General features: G+C 40.7%; 1 protein-coding gene across 3 annotated transcripts; it reads left to right on the plus strand.

The window, feature by feature from the left end:
* Positions 1–1,579: 1,579 nt before the first annotated feature.
* LOC132870887 (transcription factor 19-like) lies at positions 1,580–18,833 on the plus strand. 3 transcript variants are annotated; one of them, XM_060904823.1, is made up of 4 exons: positions 1,580–1,908; positions 4,061–4,576; positions 4,804–5,776; positions 14,264–18,833. In XM_060904823.1, the coding sequence occupies exons 2-4, from the start codon at positions 4,291–4,293 to the stop codon at positions 14,595–14,597; spliced, it is 1,593 nt and encodes a 530-aa protein (XP_060760806.1). In that variant the 5' UTR covers positions 1,580–1,908; positions 4,061–4,290; the 3' UTR covers positions 14,598–18,833. The 3 variants fall into 3 exon arrangements, with proteins under 3 accessions (XP_060760806.1, XP_060760805.1, XP_060760807.1); XM_060904822.1 differs by having other exon boundaries at positions 1,580–1,879; XM_060904824.1 differs by having other exon boundaries at positions 1,580–1,879; positions 4,061–4,233.
* The last annotated feature ends 3,372 nt before the right edge of the window (positions 18,834–22,205 follow it).

A 22,205-nucleotide genomic window follows, 5' to 3' on the forward strand; every position in this document is an offset into this window, starting at 1 on the left:
ACCGTAGGTGTGAAGGTGAGTGTGAATGGTTGTCTATGTGTCAGCCCTGTGATGACCTGGCGACTTGTCCAGGGTGTACCCCGCCTTTCGCCCGCAGTCAGCTGGGATAGGCTCCAGCTTGCCTGCGACCCTGTAGAACAGGATAAAGCGGCTAGAGATAATGAGATGAGATGAGATGAGATGAGATGAGATGTTCAAGTGCTAAAGCAAATGCCCAGGGCAAGCCTGCAAGGAAGAAACTCAAGAACAACTGCTAAATGAACTTCAGGGCAAAATGAAAGAGAAAAATGTACAGATATATCTGGATACATTTCTTTTAAAGTTTGGATTTTTCATGTGCCCTGTATGCAACGTTCATGTCCTTTGCCAGTCACATACCTGTTTAAATGATCAACTGCACTACTTGTGGTTGGTTTTAGAATTTAGAGATGGTAATAGATGTTTCATACTTGCTACAATTTTGTGGCCTGTGCTACAAAACGATCAAACTCTGTAGCACTAGTGCTATGTACAAAAAGTTAACGTACAGATCTAAAGCAGAAAATCCTGAAGGACAGTGTCCATGATGTGAGGCTCAAGTGCAATTGGGTGATGCTGAAGCAGATGATCATGTACAGCTCTGAATGGCTTAAAATAAACTAAATTAATCTGATGGCATGGGCTAGCCAAAGTTCAATCTAGAAATTCCTTCAGTTTTATTAAGCAATGTCCTTAACTTGAAAGTGAGATCTCACCAGCCACAGATTAATCACATTTGTTCTTTGTCAATGACAGGCTTAAGATTTAGGTTATTAACATCAGCATTGCTTAAAATCACAATATCTAATGGTTTTATTCATTTTTACAATCATTTGTATTCAGAGATAAGCCACAGACAGTAGACACTGTCTTTATTATTATGGTTTCTATGGAAATTAGTGATTTGGTCTTTTAAAAAAAAAAAAAAACTAATCCTCCTTGGAAGTTTGTTTGTATGAGTTTAGATTGAGTTGTTACGATTGTATATTACAAAATATTTCAGTAGCTATGATATTTTCTGACAGGACTTGAAGGTTGGAATACTCTTGCTGAGTTTGACTAGAGGTAACTTCTAATTCCCCAGAAACCAGAAAAAGGGAAGGGAAACTCCCCTTGAACATGGGTTCCATTTTTCAACCAATGGCTCCTCTGACGTTAAATCAACATGGCGGCTCATAGCATCAGCAGTAAACACAGCTACACTTCACTTTAAATTAGTTCTACTGTATATATACAAGTATTAGCTTTAGATCAATCAGCATGGACATGTTGACTTGTTAAATCTGTAACACTGACTATACTTCACTGTTCTGAGGTAAATAATTAAGGTGCATATTAATTTTATTAGCAACGCAACAAATTAACAATCGTTGGATTGTTAATTTGTTGCGTTGCTAATAAAATTAATATGCAGGCGTCTGTTTGTTTTTCCCACTTTGTACCTCGAATGCACGGAAGTCGAAAATCCCGAGCTCAGAATTCCCGCTTTAGAGGTCAGTCCAATGGTTCGACTCCGCCCGTGTGGGAGGTGCTGGATTATACATGACTCCGCCCCCTGAACTTTTGGTTCTGGAGCGACAGAGGGAACTTGGCAAACAATTAAGATACGACTCGAAGTCTTTCTGTTTCATGTGTGTTTCGAACAGACCCTTGAACACTATCGAGTGTCTTACTAATGACAAAAATACTGAAACCACTCTCCTAAGGACTGAATCAGATGCTTTACTAATGCTGCAGCTAGAGCGGAAGTGGCGTTAAATTTCGCGCAAGGAAACCGGCGCGCCAAATTTCAAAGCACTTCCTGGGAGGAAATCGCTAAAAAATGTAGTAAGGAGGAAACAATAAGAGGCATAATGTTCAGGTTTGTAGTAATCTGGCGTAATATTTTGGGTATGTCATGGTTTTTTTATTTGTATAATGGTTTATTGCCCTAATGCTCAGCTGAAACAGGAGTTTAAATGACTCTTAGGCACTTTATTTTAATTTTTTGTGGACTTGAGCCGGGAGTTCAGCCGTGTTTAGCGCCTTCCCATCGCCATTTCCTGTTTACTCGCTGGCGTTAAAACTGCACGCGCACCGTGTCTCTGATTTATAAAACTCAATAATAGTTATTTAAAAAAGAGAGAAATAAATGCATAGTATAATTTGACTTGTATTTAGACATCATTTTCAAGGTCATTGACGTTTGGACAGCTCTGCTAGCGTGACAGTTAAGACTTGATGCTAAACAATAAGAAAGCAGTAGCTGCAGAAGCTAAGTCACAGCTGACCACTAAAGGGCTTTACACCATGAAGAGTTAAAAGATAAATAAATAACTTTTTGTTCACGTGTTAATGTTCATGATATACTGCATATTACAACCCCGATTCCAAAAAAGTTGGGACAAAGTACAAATTGTAAATAAAAACGGAATGCAATGATATGGAAGTTTCAAAATTCCATATTTTATTCAGAATAGAACATAGATGACATCAAATGTTTAAACTGAGAAAATGTATCATTTAAAGAGAAAAATTAGGTGATTTTAAATTTCATGAAACACCACATCTCAAAAGTTGGGACAAGGCCATGCTTACCACTGTGAGACATCCCCTTTTCTCTTTACAACAGTCTGTAAACGTCTGGGGACTGAGGAGACAAGTTGCTCAAGTTTAGGGATAGGAATGTTAACCCATTCTTGTCTAATGTAGGATTCTAGTTGCTCAACTGTCTTAGGTCTTTTTTGTCATATCTTCCGTTTCATGATGCACCAAATGTTTTCTATGGGCAAAAGATCTGGACTGCAGGCTGGCCAGTTCAGTACCCAGACCCTTCTTCTACACAACCGTGATGCTGTAATTGATGCAGTATGTGGTTTGGCATTGTCATGTTGGAAAATGCAAGGTCTTCCCTGAAAGAGACGTCATCTGGATGGGAGCATATGTTGCTCTAGAACCTGGATATACCTTTCAGCGTTGATGGTGTCTTTCCAGATGTGTAAGCTGCCCATGCCACACGCACTAATGCAACCCCATACCATCAGAGATGCAGGCTTCTGAACTGAGCGCTGATAACAACTTGGGTCGTCCTTCTCCTCTTTAGTCCGAATGACACGGTGTCCCTGATTTCTATAAAGAACTTCAAATTTTGATTTGTCTGACCACAGAACAGTTTTCCACTTTGCCACAGTCCATTTTAAATGAGCCTTGGCCCAGAGAAGATGTCTGCGCTTCTGGATCACGTTTAGATACGGCTTCTTCTTTGAACTATAGAGTTTTAGCTGGCAACGGCGGATGGCACGGTGAATTGTATTCACAGATAATGTTCTCTGGAAATATTCCTGAGCCCATTTTGTGATTTCCAATACAGAAGCATGCCTGTATGCGATGCAGTGCCATCTAAGGGCCCGAAGATCACGGGCACCCAGTATGGTTTTCCGGCCTTGACCCTTACGCACAGAGATTCTTCCAGGTTCTCTGAATCTTTTGATGATATTATGCACTGTAGATGATATGTTCAAACTCTTTACAATTTTACATTGTCGAACTCCTTTCTGATATTGCTCCACTATTTGTTGGCGCAGAATTAGGGGGATTGGTGATCCTCTTCCCATCTTTACTTCTGAGAGCCGCTGCCACTCCAAGATGCTCTTTTTATACCCAGCCATGTTAATGACCTATTGCCAATTGACCTAATGAGTTGCAATTTGGTCCTCCAGCTGTTCCTTTTTTGTACCTTTAACTTTTCCAGCCTCTTATTGCCCCTGTCCCAACTTTTGAGATGTGTTGCTGTCATGAAATTTCAAAAGAGCCAATATTTGGCATGAAATTTCAAAATGTCTCACTTTTGACATTTGATATGTTGTCTATGTTCTATTGTGAATACAATATCAGTTTTTGAGATTTGTAAATTATTGCATTCCGTTTTTATTTACAATTTGTACTTTGTCCCAACTTTTTTGGAATCAGGGTTGTACTAAGTGATCTGATGTTTTATTTTCCGCTGCAATAAATACTCATATTTCTGTTTAAGTGATGTATGGATGTCTTTATTTCTTCCTAGGATGAAGATCATCTGACTGTGACCTCACCATCATACATCCAGCTGTTTGCACGAACACTTTTATATGATGCTGGTGTAAACCTTTTCCTAATTTACAGAGGATTTTATCTACTATTGAATGACTAAAGACAATCTACAATGGTGGGTTGTAATCCTGCAAGCTGCAGTTCTATGTAAGTTATCTAAAAGTGGGTGTCATTTTGGCTGTTTTCCCTTGTGGGCGTGCCAACATGTTCCCTGGAATCCAGCCCTGTTTCCAGCTGTTGAGAATTGGATCATCGAGTATTGTAAACAGCCATGGCAATGCTGTATCAGACTCTGCTCATGACCTGTACACTTTTCGGCCAGCACTTGCGCACTCTGTGTTCAGATTGGGTAGGCTGGCAGAGTTGTGCGACGTTACCCTGGACTCAGCAACTGTTTCACGTGTACATGCTGAGCTGCATGCTGAAAAACAGACCGACACTGCAGGAGAGGAGAGCTGGAAGGTCCAAGTGAGGGACCGGAGCAGCTATGGTTAGTGTTAAAGTAGTCAGTGGGGTGTGTTGTGGGCCCCCCCCCGTTTGTCCAAACTGTCATTTCAGCGTATTCCAGATATCAGCAATTTGGATAAACAAATTAAACAAATTTTTGTGCCCCAAGTTAAAAATTATTTCTGTAACATCAGTGTTTTTATATGAAGGTGCAGATCATTACTGGTGACTGCAGCGTCACTAACTTTTTTTTTTTACATCTGTTAATAGGTACGTGGGTGAATGATGTTCGAATCCAGTCAGGTGTCTTGTTGGAGATATTTGATGGTGATACGCTGACCTTTGGTGGCCAAACAGTGCAAGGGAGCCCAGAGTTCTATTTCCTTTTCCAGAAGGTCAGGGTCAGTCCACAGGAATTTGATGCCATAACTGTCCCAAAGGCAAGCTCTTTCTCGTCCAATATCAATAACCGGATCAGAACAAGCCTGGACTGCAAACAAGAGCCTGGTCTTGACATTTCTAAGTTGTCCATCAACAAAGCCACAGTCATTCTCAACTCCATTGGCAGCCTTAGTAAGATCAATGGCAGTTGCTGGACCTTCAAGAAAAATGACAAAACCACTGGCCTAAATTCAGCCGACACACCTTCATTTCAAACTTTGGTGCCACCTTCAACTCCTCCTTCTCTTTCTGATGGTCGAGAGACTGTGAAGTTCATCCCACCATCATCCAAGAGTCGACGCAAATCAGCCCACACTGTGCTTTTGGAAGATGACAGTGTGGAGGACCATGATGGCTGCAGGACTGGGTTGGAGGAAGCATGGAAAGCCAAAGCTGGGAAGAGACGACGTTTGTACAAGTCGGAGTCGGAGATTTTCCAGTCTTCTCTGTCCAACATGGAGTTAAGTATGAGGCCGCAATTTGACACCAAGCTGGTCATGCCCAAACAAAATGCAGTCATTTTCAATCAGCTGAGCAATGGGAAACTCGATCATCCTCCTTTCACCTTGATCCTGAAGCGTAAGAGTGAAAGTCCAAGCCATAACAAAGGTGTAAATCTGGTGAGATGTCGGCAACAGAAGCGTTGCTCTTCAGCTCCACGTGGCAGGAGAAGGGCGAACAGCACTCCGCTATGCTCTTCACTGGTCGTTGGAGGTGACAATTATCAGCTGGCCACTTCCCCAGCACAGCCAGCCAAAGCGCTGAGGGGACATGCTGCACGGTTCCATGCCACAACCACCAGGTACCTCAGTTTGCTGACCTTAAAACTGTTTTTGTGCTCGTCTTTTATAAATGTCTGTGATCATCTTGCATGCAAGGAGTACTTATTTTAGAAACCCTAATTTTGATCAGCTGAGCTTGGAGAAAACATTTCAGATGCTGATTCAGCAATTCAGTATATTTCAGTGTTTGTTTCATACTTCACTCACTTCACTTTTCATTTTACATACAAAACTGAGTTTAAAGATGTTCAACAGTTTTTTTTTTTTTTTTTTTTTTTTTCCCCTTTCCCCTTGTAATTTAAATAATTAACTCTTGAGATGCAGCAGAACAAAAGAATAGAGCAACACAATGGAGATGGAGGAGTTACTATTGCTTTATCCTTCTGGTTGTGTGTGGAAAAACATTTAAATTTAAATGTCTCTTTCATGACAGGACCAAATGGTTCAGCTTGATAAAACAGTGCAGATAGAATAGCTTTAACTTGGTATTCACACTTTTTGTCTCAAAATTCAAAGTAATTAACAGAAGGATAGACGGGGATGATTTTTTTTTTTTTTAAATAAGCTAGGCCACACATGGCATTCTTTAGTAAATACTAAGCATGTGCAATATTGTTAATTTTTCCTACTTTAAACATTGTGAAAAGTGATTTTTAATCATCCAGAACTAGAAAACAAGGGACAGAAAAGTGTAACAATAGTCATGCTGTTTGTCAGTAGCTGCAGTCACAAAACCTTAGCTTGATGATGAATTTTAAACAACTCTGCAGCAAGCAATTAAACACACACAACCGCTTATTTTCAGTAAGGTCCTTTTTACAAATCCGTTGTCTTGCGTCCCTGTGGACTATATGTAATGGACCTTCATTGTGTTCAGTGTTTTGAACACATCTGCAGTGACGGAGCAGGGCAGCAAAAAACCCCAGTGTATTCAGTCACTTGCTAATCATCACTGCTGTTATTATTTGTAAAGTGTTAGCCCTACAATGAAGTATCAGGTCTTTCTTCCCCCTCCAGTCAAAAACTGAGAGCCGTTTTTGATCAAAATGTTTCAGTGGCATCCCTAATAAATCTGGTTCCCTGATGTGAAATGTGTCCGTTATCTAAGTCGAACCTACACTGATTGATTTTATTTCACATTAATGAAATGGAGTGTGAGAGAGATTGGGGGGAAGTGGGCGTGGCTTTCAGGTAGCGTTGGGTAATATCAGAGAGTTCAGAACACCTGCACAAGTCATTCCAGATTGGTGTCAGTTGGCTCCTCTGCTGTTTTATGGGGAGGGAAAAAAACCTGCTTTTTTTGGTATATTTTTTGCGTGATAACTTGTACAAGCGTGGTCTGATGTTAAATTGTGATGGTCCTACACAAAATGCAGAACGTTTGGCAGATCTGGTCATATTATTATAATAATAATAATAATAATAATAATACTGCCAGACATTATGTGAATTACTCTGTTTAGAAAAGAAAGGTCGAACTCTGGGCCATTTCCTATTAAGTTTAGCTTGTTGATGTGGGCTGAATGAAACAAGGCTTCAGGTCGTATTTGGGCCTCGAGTGTCTTGGAGACTCGTGACATTTCATTAAAGGAGCTTAATATTTTTCAATGTTAAAAGTAATCTGAAATTGCTGTACATGTAATGAGGATTGATAAGTGTAGTTTGTCACTTGAAATTTGTGCATTTAAATAATCATGTGATTATTTAAAACAAACGGTTTCAGATTCCTTATTTGTGTTTTCATTTTGCTATTGGGAACAGAGAATGATCATTAGATTTGCCCCAGAGGAGAGAGTGAGTACTTTTATACAAGATATAAAAGTTGTTCCACTCAGTTTTGTTTTATATTGTTTTTTTTTTCAGTAACAGAAATGCCAAATGATATTTGTTGTGGCCCTTCTTAATTAATTGACCGTGGTTGACGAGTGAACAGTGCAGCGCTTAGCCAGAACATTCACCAGTAACTTAAAAAAAAAAAAAATTAAGCTAATTGAGTAAGACACTAGTGGCCAAGTCTGCAGAATTCATATTCTGGACACAGGACATTTATAGATCACATGCAAAACCCAAATAAAAGAAACTAAACAATTTTGGCTTCATGACAGGATTTGTGTTTTCAAGTGAGAAAATGTTTCTCATAGGCTAATTATGAGACTTCATATAGACTAATCATTCATTTTAGGCCATGATTGGTCATTTTCAGCACATTTAGTTCTCATACAAACTGTTTTGTTGAATGATATGGCAGTAATGGAGAAATGACCATAAATTTGTGAAACTGTTGGACAACGTGGTTTAGAGGGTGCCCTTTTTCTCTAATTATGCCTCCACGTCTTATTAATCCTCACATTAAAACACAGGTTACCATACTTTCAAGGTCTTTGGTCATACTGCTTCCTCTCTGTTCATTTTCCAGCAAACGTGGCTTTAGTGTAAATGAAGTGGTGTAGAGCACGTTGCAGCATGATCCATAACAGTCCAACTGATCAGTAATGAAATTAATTGCCCACAATTTTTACCTATTAAATTGAATCACATTTGTTGATTAATTGTTGCGGCCCTATTGATATATTAAAGGTTATAGGCAATGGTTTAAGTTATGCACATTTGAAACTTTATATGTTAAACCCTCTGTAATATTCTTCTGGTACCAGGAAGTATTGTTAATAAGTAATAATGAAAATTCGGCGCGGATCGCGGCGAATTTCTGTTCGGCGATTTTCGTGACCACTCGGCGCGTGACATCATTCAAGACAAACAAACTGCTTGAGTTGAGTCCACTTCCGTTTACTTACATTGCCGGTTGGCTTGAGTGCAGACGTGCGTTCAGGAATTTCCAAAGAAAAACCATGCCTTATTGTTGTATTATTGTTGTATTATTGAACTGTAACAACGGGACTGGTTCAGGAAAAAGGTTTTACCTTTTACCAAGAGAGGAGAAGAGGTAGAGTGAGTGGATTGGCTTTTTCCGGAAGAGGAGAAGAGACGGAGCGAGTGGATTGGCTTTTTCCGGAAGAGGAGAAGAGGCGGAGCGAGTGGATTGGCTTTTTCCGGAAGAGGAGAAGAGGCGGAGCGAGTGGATTGGCTTTTTCCGGAAGAGGAGAAGAGGCGGAGCGAGTGGATTGTGCGCATGAAACAAAATCAAGCAGTCAAAGAAGAAACGGACCAGCAATGCTCAAGCAAAAAGATTGGAGGTAAACATTTTTACTTTTGCTTGTAATTGACAAGTCAAGAATCCTGAGGGATCCTGTACAATCATTGTGGAAATGAGACAAAGGGATATTTCCTTGCTTGGAGTAGGCTATAAATAGTCTGTCGCGGATGGCAGGCGAATGTGGCCTACCGGCACACTGTTAAGTAATCGTTACCTATATCCACTAGGGAGGGCGGTTTAATTATTCTTCAAAAGGGCTCTTATTTAGTATTACGACGAAAGTAGGGATTTATCACCACTACCAGGATAAATCGTTTGGGCGCGAGTCTTGTTGAGGTCCGGGGTCACCACGATCAGAATCGGCCGAGTCGCTGTCCGATTCCAAGGCTGCACAGTCAAACCAGTGAGCCACATTCGCCGATTGCTTTGCAACGGCCATAGGTTCATACATGTATGGTTTCACCTCTCGATATTCAATTTGGAGAGTTCCTACTTCAAAATCACTATCGCCTTCAGACATTTTACACAACCTCTCACGACCAAAGTCCATACACGTGTGCTCGGTTCGCAAGTAAACACAGAACTGCTCCCAGTCTATTTGGCTTAAAAGATGTCACGACGACTGTCCACTAGTGGTGAAAGTGGGCATAAGTGATGTAAACAAACCTTCGGAAATTGGGCAAAACAGTACATTTTAACCGTTTTATTCAATTTTAGAGTGCAAATTAGATGCTAGGAAGATTGAATTAGCTTTTTGGGTCGTTCTTCTAGACAATAAAGTTGATTATTCTATGTTTCACCTCCGACCATTGCCTATGACCTTTAAAGTTGATTGTGCTGCCCCTTCCTTTTTTTTATTTTATTTTCAACTGTACACTATAAAGTTTAGTAGTGTTATGCCTATGAACATCATTAGCGTTTTAACTTTCAGTCTGTTGTATCAGACTGAATTTATTAACTGTTCAATGATGGAGCCTTAAGTGTAAACTATTCAGAACTATTAGGATGGATCAGGCAGGTCCAGAGGGTAGATAGATTCAAGATCACTGGTATCTCAGGAGTAGCATGTAGCTTGAAAGACTAGCTATGATCGTGTAACTAAAAGAGAGAGCCAGAAGGTAATACAGACATGAGGGAACCCTGGGACATAAAGGGGGCTTGCACTGGGGGCTGTCACTCCATCGTCATCAAACCTGTGTGAATGTGTGAGAGTTGGGTGGAGGGCGACAGCATCCATACATCCCAGTTTACTAAAAACACTTCTATGCCTGTGAACCCTCCAGATTTACTCCTTTACCTAATAGAGAGCTGTTAGCAAAAAAAAAACAAAACAAAGGGAGGTGCTGTTTGTGTTTATGTACACAAAATCAAGCATATCTTTTGGAAAATGGTGTACAGTCAAAAGTCTTTGCTAGCTTCGATCTATTTCTGAAGCTATAAAAGTGCCTTTTTTTGAATAATTTAACTCTACCCACTCATCTGTAATTTGCATAATAAAAAGAATCTACTTTTGCAAACTAGTACTAGGATCTTCACAAAACTGTTAAACTACTGAGTGTGACCCTTAATAATTATCAGAACATGGTGAGATCTATTAATTATTATATACACAAATAGCTGTATATTAATTATATACATAAATAGCTGTAATTCATGATGGGTGAAATGGATTTGAACTGACCATGAAAGATGGATCTAGTCAAAGGTTGGGGAATGATCTTGCATTGGGGGCCATGTTAAGTCCTAATAGCAGCAATGATGGGCCATTTTTAAATCTAGTTGTGATCAAGGACTGTGGCATATCAAGAGTATGAAGTTTTGAATTCAAAACTGGGTTTTATTTTCCTCCTCGGTTAAATATATCTCATCTCATCTCATTATCTCTAGCCTCTTTATCCTGTTCTACAGGGTCGCAGGCAAGCTGCAGCCTATCCCAGCTGACTACGGGCGAAAGGCGGGGTACACCCTGGACAAGTCGCCAGGTCATCACAGGGCTGACACATAGACACAGACAACCATTCACACTCACATTCACACCTACGGTCAATTTAGAGTCACCAGTTAACCGAACCTGCATGTCTTTGGACTGTGGGGGAAACCGGAGCACCCGGAGGAAACCCATGCGGACACGGGGAGTCCTCGTCGGCCATGGGGCTTGAACCCGGACCTTTTTGCTGTGAGGCGACAGCGCTAACCACTACACCACCGTGCCGCCATATATAAAATGTATGTATGTGTATGCATGCATGCACATATAACAACACGCACACAAAATATATATATACAGTGCTCTGCGTAAATGAGTACACCCCCTTTGAAAAGTAACATTTTAAACAATATCTCAATGAACACAAACAATTTCCAAAATGTTGAAAAGACAAAGTTTAATATAACATCTGTTTAACTTATAACGTGAAAGTAAGGTTAATAATATAACTTAGATTACACATTTCAGTTTTACTCAAATTAGGGTGGTGCAAAAATGAGTACACCCCACAACAAAAACTACTACATCTAGTACTTTGTATGGCCTCCATGATTTTTAATAACAGTACCAAGTCTTCTAGGCATGGAATGAACAAGTTGGTGACATTTTGCAACATCAATCTTTTTCGATTCTTCAACAATGACCTCTTTTAGTGACTGGATGCTGGATGGAGAGTGATGCTCAACTTTTCTCTTCAGAATTCCCCATAGGTGTTCGATTGGGTTCAGATCAGGAGACATAATTGGCCACTGAATCACTTTCACCCTGTTCTTCAGAAATCCAACAGTGGCCTTAGATGTGTGTTTAGGATCATTATCATGTTGGAAACGTGCACGAGGACCAAGGGCACGGAATGATGGCAGCATCTTCTCTTTCAGTATAGAGTAATACATCTGTGAATTCATGATGCCATCAATGAAATGCAGCTCCCTGACACCAGCAGCACTCATGCAGCCCCACATAAGGACACTGCCACCACCATGTTTCACTGTAGGCACCATGCATTTTTCTTTGTATTCCTCACCTTTGCAACGCCATACAGTTTTGAAGCCATCGGTTCCAAAAACATTTATCTTGGTCTCATCACTCCAGAGTGATGAGACCAAGTAGTCTTCATCTTTGTCAGCATGGGCCCTGGCAAACTCTAGGTGGGCTTTTTTGTGCTTGGGCTTTAGGAGAGGCTTCTTTCATAGACGGCATCAATGCATGCCATTCCTCTGCAGTGTACGCCGTATTGTGTCACAGGAAATAGTCACCTCAGTTTGGCTTTCTATTTCTTTAGATAACTGCAATGAACTTGCATGCCGATTTTCTTCAACCCTTCTCATCAGAAGACGCTCCTGTCGAGGTGTTAACTTCCATGGACGACCAGGACATCTCTGTGAGATGGTTGCAGTTCCATCTTTCTTAAATTTTTGAACCGCTTTTGCTACAGTATTCTGACTGATAATTAAAGCTTTGCTGATCTTCTTGTAGCCTTCACCTTTGTGGTGTAAAGAAATTATTTTCTTTGGGGAATTCTGAAGAGAAGGGCGGCACGGTGGTGTAGTGGTTGGCGCTGTCGCCTCGCAGCAAGAAGGCCCTGGGTTCGAGCCCCGGGGCCGGCGAGGGCCTTTCTGTGTGGAGTTTGCATGTTCTCCCCGTGTCTGCGTGGGTTTCCTCCGGGTGCTCCGGTTTCCCCCACAGTCCAAAGACATGCAGGTTAGGTTAACTGGTGACTCTAAATTGACCGTAGGTATGAATGTGAGTGTGAATGGTTGTCTGTGTCTATGTGTCAGCCCTGTGATGACCTGGCGACTTGTCCAGGGTGTACCCCGCCTTTCGCCCGTAGTCAGCTGGGATAGGCTCCAGCTTGCCTGCGACCCTGTAGAAGGATAAAGCGGCTAGAGATAATGAGATGAGATGAGAATTCTGAAGAGACAAGTTGAGCATCACTCTCCATCCAGCATCCAGCCACTAAAAGAGGTCATTGTTGAAGAATGGAAAAAGATTGATATTGCAAAATGTCACCAATTTATTCTAGGCTAGTGTACTTCAAAGATGTTGACTTTTCCCCCAGTGTTATTTTATCAAATTTATTGGTATTTCTTACAAGACACTCATAAATTAAAAAATACACACTAATTTATACAATATTTATTCACTTAAACTATTAAATCTGTCCTCTCTGACTGTATTCTCTACAACTCATTTAATTGGCATACAAATGCCCATTATTGCATGTGATGGCACAACAAGCAAAAGGTGGCAGCACAGTTTCACACGTTACAATACAGAGGGTGGCGCTCAAAAGTGCTATGTACTTTTGAGCGCCACCTTTTTTTTTTTTCTCTATCCCCCAGAAGCGCCGCCCCCCCATGGAAGGATGCACATCTATTGACTGTGCCTAGAACTTCCGCTGTCTCTGGCCGGCTTCCAGTTTGACTGAAATTACGGCGAAAAGGCCCACCAGGGGTCATCATTGTTCCCGAGCTCTGGTATAGATTTCGGCCAGTGTCGACTAACAGAAAGCGAGCTAGAGTTACAGGGGTGGCGCGTCATTGGCTTTCAACCAAAAACTAACATGGCCGCACCCAGCAGTTTCACCGTCAACATCCAGAAAAAAGATCGCAGTGTCAGAAGTAAGCAGTATCGTGCAAATCTGAGTACATATTCTGAAAGTTTTTTTTTTTTCCTATAAAATGTGAAGCAGAAGATATTTTTTCTGTTGGTACATGGTGATCGAAAGTGTGCAATTTACTATGTAAACAGATGGACACTTCCTGCATGGCCAGCGCTGCTGGCATTGCGATTGATGGCTGCTTCTCAGGAACCCAAAGTCCAGCGGAGTTGAAATTTGGTGTGCTGCATTGACCTACTAGAATGTAACTGGATTTTCAGTTATCGTGGAATTAGTTCAAAAATACAGCCACTTTCAGCTAATTGAATTTCAGCAGATATTTCACACAACTAGCCTTGAGCCATCATCACAAAACTTTAAGTATGTTCGGCTGTGGCCTCCTTATTGTTCTATGTATCTCTCCACAGTTGCCCTGCTCAGGATAAACTGGTTACTGAAGATTAATTAAACTCATTCATCATTTAGCATGCAGTGGTGCTCAGTGGTTAAAGTGGCTCCGAGTTCCTGATTCAAGCCTCACAGCGCCGAGCTGCCATTGTTGGGACCAAAGCTAAAAATCCTTTCTGCTCCAGGGGCACTGTACCATAGCTCACCCTGCACTCTAACCCCATCTTCCTAAGAAGCTGAGATGCTCTAATTGACAGCAGACTGTTAGTCTTGTTGATGCCATTTATTTTAGGATAGTGGCTCATTTTTAATCTACTTTGAGACCTTTTTTTTTTATCTCTAATCTTTTATTATTGCAGTAGACGGCGTGGCAGACCAAGGAAGCATCCACAACCCCAGCCTTCCCTTCCATCTCCATCTCCTGCTTCCTCATCGTCATCTAGCTCATCGTCATCATCATCATCGTCATCCTCAGAGGATGAAGATGATGAAAATGAGGAAGAAATGAGGGTGGCACAGGGCATCGAGCCTTGTGCTGCAGTGCGTTGTTGTCTGCCGCAGCAGGACACAGTGCAGTGGGTGCAGTGTGACAACTGTGACGCTTGGTATCATTTGGACTGCCTTCCAAGCGACCGCAACCGAGCCGCGTTCCTGTTTGATCCTAGTGCTGAATTCCACTGTGGCTGCTGTTGAGTGGCTCCTCTAATGGTAATTAAAAAGGCTGGTCAAACAGAAGCAGTGCTTCTCTAAGATGCATGTTTAAGCAATAAAATCTTTGTTGTTTGCCTGCCTCACTATTTATTTTTAAACATCAGACTTGGTTGTCAGGAAATACACTAAGCTTTATAGCATTGAGATTCAGAAGTGCATGAATAAATATTTTAATGGGTACAACTTTTTTTTAGTAACAGTGTGTGCAAAATCTGCACCATGGTTTATGGGTTCCCCTACTGTTGTCCTAAAATCAAAGGATGTTAACATCTTAATATGTTCAAGAATCTTCTGGATAATGACCCAGTATGGAAATGATAAATCACTAGTAACATATTGTTCATGATAATACCAGTGTAACATCACAGTGTAACATAAGTAGGGTTTTACAGTTTGAAGGTTTTGCTTGCAGTTGCACCTTTATTTTTTCAAAATACAAAACCAAATTTTGGTCCATGCACCTACTACTTTGACAGAAAAGACAAGTGTGTATATATTGATCAAAAAGCTTTTCACAATAGAAGGCTCTTAGCTCCAGCTGTGTGTCTGTGCTTCACTGAAAAAAAGTTAGAATTCTTGCTCAGCACAGTGTTTCCAATGCAGCGGGTGAAAAAAAAATGTGGTTCTTCACTTGATAACCAGCAGGTGTAGTTTTAACACCTGGATATGCTCGTATATGTGTGCTCCATGCCAAAACCTTCACCAGATTTGTGAAATGACAGCGATGTAGTATTTGCAATAAGTACCTTCTGCCCAGTCACTAAAGGTCCTGGAACCTACTCACTAGGCATTATTGGGTCAATGGGGTGGTGCGTTATTTGGTGTTCCTAGAGCTGTAGATTCACAGTTCTAGCAGGTCAGTGTGTTCTGACTTCACATTGAGGGTCCCATGTGTCTCTTGTGCTACCTCTCTGCTCTGAAGCTGGTATGGACTGGTGTCAGTGGAGTCTTTTTGTTAGGGAACCACTCCCAGATGAATCCCTTGGAAAAGGTGGCTTCTCCTCAGCATGTCAGACTCCAGGTCACTTTCAGTGAAATTAAATATTTCTTGAGATCTGGGATTCATCTGCATCAGCTGTCACAAGCGCCACATTCACTTTGAATTCTAGATAAAATCCTGGTAGTAGGCTCTAGTGAGGAGTTAAAAGGAGCCAGAGGTACCTTACAAAATGTATTTGGAGCAAAAACTACATTACTTTCATTATATGAATCTGTTGAAGGTCTCTGCTTAGGGCACATATCTAGGTATTCATCACCATTCCTGGCAGCTAGAAGGGGAGAAATAGATTTTGTTTCACACCATATACTAATTTTTGCTTCTGTTGCACCAAGGTTTGTTGACTAAAATACTATTATTCCATTTAAACAAACTTCATTTCTGTACCAGTTTGCCCTCATTTTGAATAACTTCGCACACGATTAGTAGCTACGTGAACAGCTTTTTTTTTTCAAGGTAGAACCTTTAATGACTTGGAGTGCAATTGTTTTGAGAAACACTTCCATCTCTTAACTATTTTGCACTGCTGAAGTTCTTATTCACTAGCTTCAGTTTTTTTGTTCCTCCTTTAAAGATCTAGTAGTTCAGAGGTCTGTAGATGCTTCTTTGAAGTGCATTAATATCACTCACTCAAGGATGTTAATTCTCTGGATATAAAGGTAAACTTCTGCTTAATTCTTTGCCGTTATCTTGTGAATCGTTAATACACAGGTCCCCAACCCTGGTCCTGGAGTACCTCCTCTCCTGCACATTTTAGTGTTTGTTTTCCTCTGCTCCCAATGCACCTGATTCAGCTAAAAGGTTTGCTAATTATCAGCCATTCCTGAAGTTGGAGTTGGCGTGTTAGAGCAGAAAATGTGCAGGACAATGGGTACTCCAGGACCAGGGTTGGGAGCCAGTGTATTTGTACCAAATAATTTACTTGACAATTTTTAAATTTTATTTATTTTCAAAAAAAAAATGCTGCCTAGGGGTTGGGCCTTGTGGCGGTTGTTGTTCACAGTTCTGTCTTGCTCATGTGACAGGATCAAATCCTGTGGCCAAGAGTTGAGGCATCTTTGCTGCACTGTCAAGTGGATGTTGTGTTTTATGGGAGGATGGTAAAATTATGCATAACGTATTGCTTAGTCAGATTCATGTGGTTATTTACACTGAAAATCAATTCATTCCTTAGAAAAAAAAAGAAAAATATTTGGCCATCTAAATGTTGTGTTGTACATTAACGCAGGGAATGAAATAGCATCTTTAAGAAATAAACATTTAGTTTCTCATTAAAAAGACATTTTTCTAATCGTGCAAGCTGAGTGGACAACCCACTATACTAAAGTACTGCTTCATTGATGAACTTGCATGGAATTAAATCTGTGCTCCTGCTGATTCTATAGAAATTCTATTACAGTCTTCCTTGTTATTTGAGGTTTTGACTCATTAAAAGCCGCAGCGAGGAAAATGCTTTTGGCAGCTCGAAAGTTAAATGTGTAATATATGATCATGGAATAGACTGAAGGTCTTTGTAGCACTGTTCTAGCAAATCATTGTGTCTTTATGATGACCACCATGACACTGACTTCACGTGAGCTCACATGCAAAGAACAGCTTTGTTTTTAATGACAGTAAGTCAAAACTTTTCATGGTCGTTATATTATGCTTTCCAGAAGACTTTTTTGTTTCTGTCTTTTAATAGCAAATTTTCTTCTAATATTAATGTAAGCTTTGAGTGTGAGCTCTAGCTCTACTAACCATTAGCAGGTGCAGGGGTGGACAAATCACTAGCCAGATATGTTTGTTCAACAGTAAAAAATAAAATAAATCGAGTTCTAATTGCCTTTCACAAAACAAAATGTTGAATTTGGTTTGTAGGTTACGTTTATCTTGGTTTATGCCACTACATGTACGTCGAATGAGGCAGGATCTGGATGATGCGAGAACAGTTTTTGCTAGGCAGATTAATTAGTGTGCACGAATGATGGATCTTTTTCAGAAACAGGAACTCCGGGCGGGCGGCACGGTGGTGTAGTGGTTAGCGCTGTCGCCTCACAGCAAGAAGGTCCGGGTTCAAGCCCCGTGGCCGACGAGGGCCTTTCTGTGCGGAGTTTGCATGTTCTCCCCGTGTCCGCATGGGTTTCCTCCGTGTGCTCCGGTTTCCCCCACAGTCCAAAGACATGCAGGTTAGGTTAACTGGTGACTCTAAATTGACCGTGAGTGTGAATGGTTGTCTGTGTCTATGTGTCAGCCCTGTGATGACCTGGCAACTTGTCCAGGGTGTACCCCGCCTTTCGCCTGTAGTCAGCTGGGATAGGCTCCAGCTTGCCTACAACCCTGTAGAACAGGATAAAGCGGCTAGAGATGATGAGATGAGATGAGGAACTCCAGGCGATGTAGAAACTGATGAACCCAAGTAAAATAAATTGTAACCTCCTGGTTAAACATCTGAACAAGCAGCCAACAGCCAGACTCCAATGTTAGCTGATGTTTTGTTGAGGGCACAAACCCGATGTGCCACTTTAATGTTGTTAGAAAAGAATAATAATCATCCTCGTATGTTTTCCTTTAGTCTGTATTAACGAACTTAACTAGCTCACCATACACCGATCAGCCATAACATTATGATCACTGAGAGGTGAAGTGAATAACATTTGATTATCTCCTTACAATGGCACCTGTCAAGGGATGGGATATATTATTCAGCAAGAGGACAGTCAGTTCTTGAATTTGGTGTGTTGGGAAGCAGGAAAAATGGGCAAGCATAAGGATCTGAGTGACTTTGATAAGGGCCGAATTGTGATGGCTAGATGACTGGGTCTGAGCGTCTCCAAAATGGCAAATTTTGTGGGGTGTCAAAGGAAGGAGACCTTCCTTCACCTCTCATTGGTCATAATGTTATTGCTCATTGGTGTATAGTGTTACATTGTTTTATCCCCCCCCCCCCCCCCCCCCCCTTTTTAAATGTATTTATTTATTTTTTTAAATCTGGTCAGTTACGTTTTTGGGCATGTACCCTGGAGCGTTTACATGCTCGGTGGACTAGCTAGTTAATTTATGATTTGCCCACCCCTGTGGTGGCTATTTAAGGATAGAATATGTGCTGTCATGAGTGTACGTCGTCTTTCACTATTTTCACTTTATTGCTTTACCTAAGATGACTATGTGCAGTTCTTTTACAAAATGGCTGTTTGTCATAATTGGAAATCAGGGACTGAATAAAAACGTATGGAAAGAGACTATGTGTCTAAGTTCATCTGATTTGATTTCTTACATTTTTAGGATGTTCATGTATTACTGTAGATAGGAGGTAGTATTTAGTGGCTGCTGACTGAGGCCCAGGTGCACATTAAATGGGCTGTTATATGGGATTTTATCTGGGCCTGAGGTGGGCTAAAGTAAATTTTGCTAATTTAACACATTTAATACTAATAATTAATAATAATTTTAATGTTGGAACTGAGTGATAGTTAGTTATTTCTTGAGATAATTTGAAATCTTCTATCACTATGCACTGGAAACACTGGAAAATGCTTTAAAAAAAAAACCCAGGGCTACTGGGGTGTGTGTGTGTGTGTCATTTTTTTAAGAACAATAACATTTGTGTTATAAGCTACATACCCCAAGGCTCATTGACACCAAAAGTTTACATGAACAAAGACTAAAGATATTCAGACTCAATTTTTTGCAACTTTGCACATTTCATCTTCCCATACATTTCATCTTCCATTTCCTGTGTTAATTCAGTTAGGTTATCTATTTCCATAAGTGGTCATTTCAAAATAATAGTTAAGAGACTGATTATAGTTCAGCTTTTATTTACTATATCAGCATTTCTGTGTGTCAGGTTTTTTTTTAATATTTGGTGGCATTGCCTTTTAATTGTTTGAACTTGACTCTAAATCTTCTTGTACCCTTCCACAAACTTCTCAAAAAACTTTGCTGAAATTATTGCCTATTCCTGATGACCGAGCTGGTTTGTGCGCCTTCACGCTTAAACACACTTTTTCAGTTCAGTCCACAAATTTTCTTTGTGATTCTGGGCATTTGTGGTGATCTCTTCAGTATTTCCAAGCCAGTTTGTTACAATGTTGGAGTTAATCTTAGGATCACTGTCCTGCTTGAAGACCCAATTGCAACCAAGTTTTAACTTTTTGTCTGATGTCTTGAGGTGTTGCTTCAGTATTTCTGCATCATCCTACTTCCTCATGATGCCATCTATTTTCTGAAGTGAACCAGCCACTTTTCCAGCAAAACACCCCACAACATGATGCTGCAACCACCATGCTTTACAGAGAGGGATGGTGTTCTTCAGGTTAAAAGCCTCACCCTTTTTCCTCTGGTCAGAAATTTACATAAACAAACATGAATGTCATGGCAATATTGGGCTTTCAGTGATTTCCTTGAACTGTTCTTTTTCTGTGGCAGAATGATTTTACAACATGCATCTTTGAAAGAGGGGGGCAAAAAAGAATTTGGTGCACTAGTTTTAATTTATTTAGGATTTTCTGAAATTAACACAGGGTCAAAAACATACACCCAGCATACTGAATATTTAGATAAATGTTTCTTATTAACTTTCATCTGAGCCAGACGCTTTTGATAGCCATCAGCAGGCTTCTGGCAGAATTCTGGTTGGATATTTGACTGCTCTTTCTGGCAGAATTGGGAGAGTTCAATCAAATGTGTTTCCTGGCACGGACCTGATTTTTCAGCGCAGTCCACATATTTTTGATGGGATTGAGGTGGGGGCTTTTAAGCTTAAGCCTGCTTTATCCCTTCCACAACCAGCTTTAATGTGTGTTTGGTAGGGCTGCACAATATATCGAAAAAGTATCGATATCGTGATATCATAGTTTGCGATACACATACCGCAAAAATTACTTAAATTTCGATAAAAGGCACATTTTTCTGTGCCGTCCAATCACATTTGAATGTCAACAAGCGCCGCGGGATAACTCCGCCCCCTATTGCAAAACAAGTAAAAGCCTCGTGGTGATGGCGGAAGCAAGTGTGGTGAGACAAACTTGTGTGAGGAGGAACTGGTTTCCAAAAAAAAAAAATGCACGTCTGCTATTTGGAAGTACTTTGGATTCAGGATACTTTGGTACTTTGCAAGACATGTACCTGTAAAACAGTGGTGGGGCGGTTCACTGGGACAAACACTGCTGTACAGAAGCATAAAAACATAAAACCGCTCTCTCTCTCTCTCTCTCTCTCTCTCACACACACACACACTACCGCTCTCACTCACTCTCTCACACACACCACTGCTCTCTCACCCGCATGTGTTATTAACAGATTGTGTTTGAGTTTATGGTGAATCTGTGTCGCTCACCTTCATCTCCCGGGAGCCGCTGAAATTGCCATTTTGAATGCTTTATGTTAATGTAATGTAGTTTTCAGTTTTTTGTTTACTTCAACTTAAGACATTTTCTGCTGCGCTCACAAAAATTAAGAGATTTAAAGATGATTGATGGACACCATTGCAGGTGTAGCCATGTTTTTCCAATAAAAAATAATGTTGGAATGGAAGCGATGCATTGGGTGTTTTTTTTAAATGCTAGATACAGGGCAGAACGGCGAGTAGAGGTAAGAAAAACATTATATATTTAATTATCGTGATACATATCGATATTGAGATATTCAGTCATGTTATCGAATATCGCATATTTTTCTGATATCGTGCAGCCCTAGTGTTTGGAGTCATTGTCTTGTTGGAACACACAGTTGTGTCCAAGTTTCTGATGGTTTGAGGTTATGCTGAAGAATTCTGAGGTTCTTCATTATTCCATCCACTTTGTCCAATGCACCAATTCCACAGCAAAACAGCCCCAGAGCCTGATGCTACCACCATCATGCTTAACAGTTGGTACAGTGTTCATCTGTACCTCTGGTCCTTCTGGCCAAACAACTTAATCTTTGTCTCATCTAACCATAAAACACTGTTTTCCTCCAGAAGGCTTTTTCTTTGTCCATATGGTCAGCTTCAAACTTTAGTTGAGCTTGAAGATGTTGATTTTGGAGCAGGGGCTTCTTTCTTGAACAAAGTCTCTCATTCCATGGTGCTGTAAAACTCGCTTGAGTGTAGTGACACTGGTGTTCCAGCAGCTTCCGGTTCAGGGCAGGCCTGTGCCTTGGTGGTTCCTGGGTTTTTCCTGACCATCTAAACCAATTTCCTCTCAGTTGATGGCAACAGTTTGGGTAGTTTCCAGCAAAGTGATTTAGCAAAGTGACTACACCTCCCAAAAACTTGTATTTACATATAATGATGTACAAGAACTGATGATCTTGGAATCTACAATTGTTTAGAAATGGCTCCAAGAGACATTCCTGAGTGTGTAAATCTATGATCCTCTTCCTCAGATCTGCACTTAGCTCCTTGGACTTTTCCATTGTACTGTGTGTTGGTCAATCCAATGAGTGTTAAACAAACCCTTTTTATCTTGTGCACACTGCACAGAGAAGCTGCCAGCTGCAGTCAATCATCACTAACCGGAATTTAAGAGGCCTACTGCACCTTATAATATTTTTCTCATCTCATCTCATTATCTCTAGCCTGTTCTACAGGGTCGCAGGCAAGCTGGAGCCTATCCCAGCTGACTACAGGC

Source organism: Neoarius graeffei, chromosome 22 (genome assembly GCF_027579695.1).
Source record: "Neoarius graeffei isolate fNeoGra1 chromosome 22, fNeoGra1.pri, whole genome shotgun sequence".
NCBI classification, from domain to species: Eukaryota; Metazoa; Chordata; class Actinopteri; order Siluriformes; family Ariidae; genus Neoarius; species Neoarius graeffei.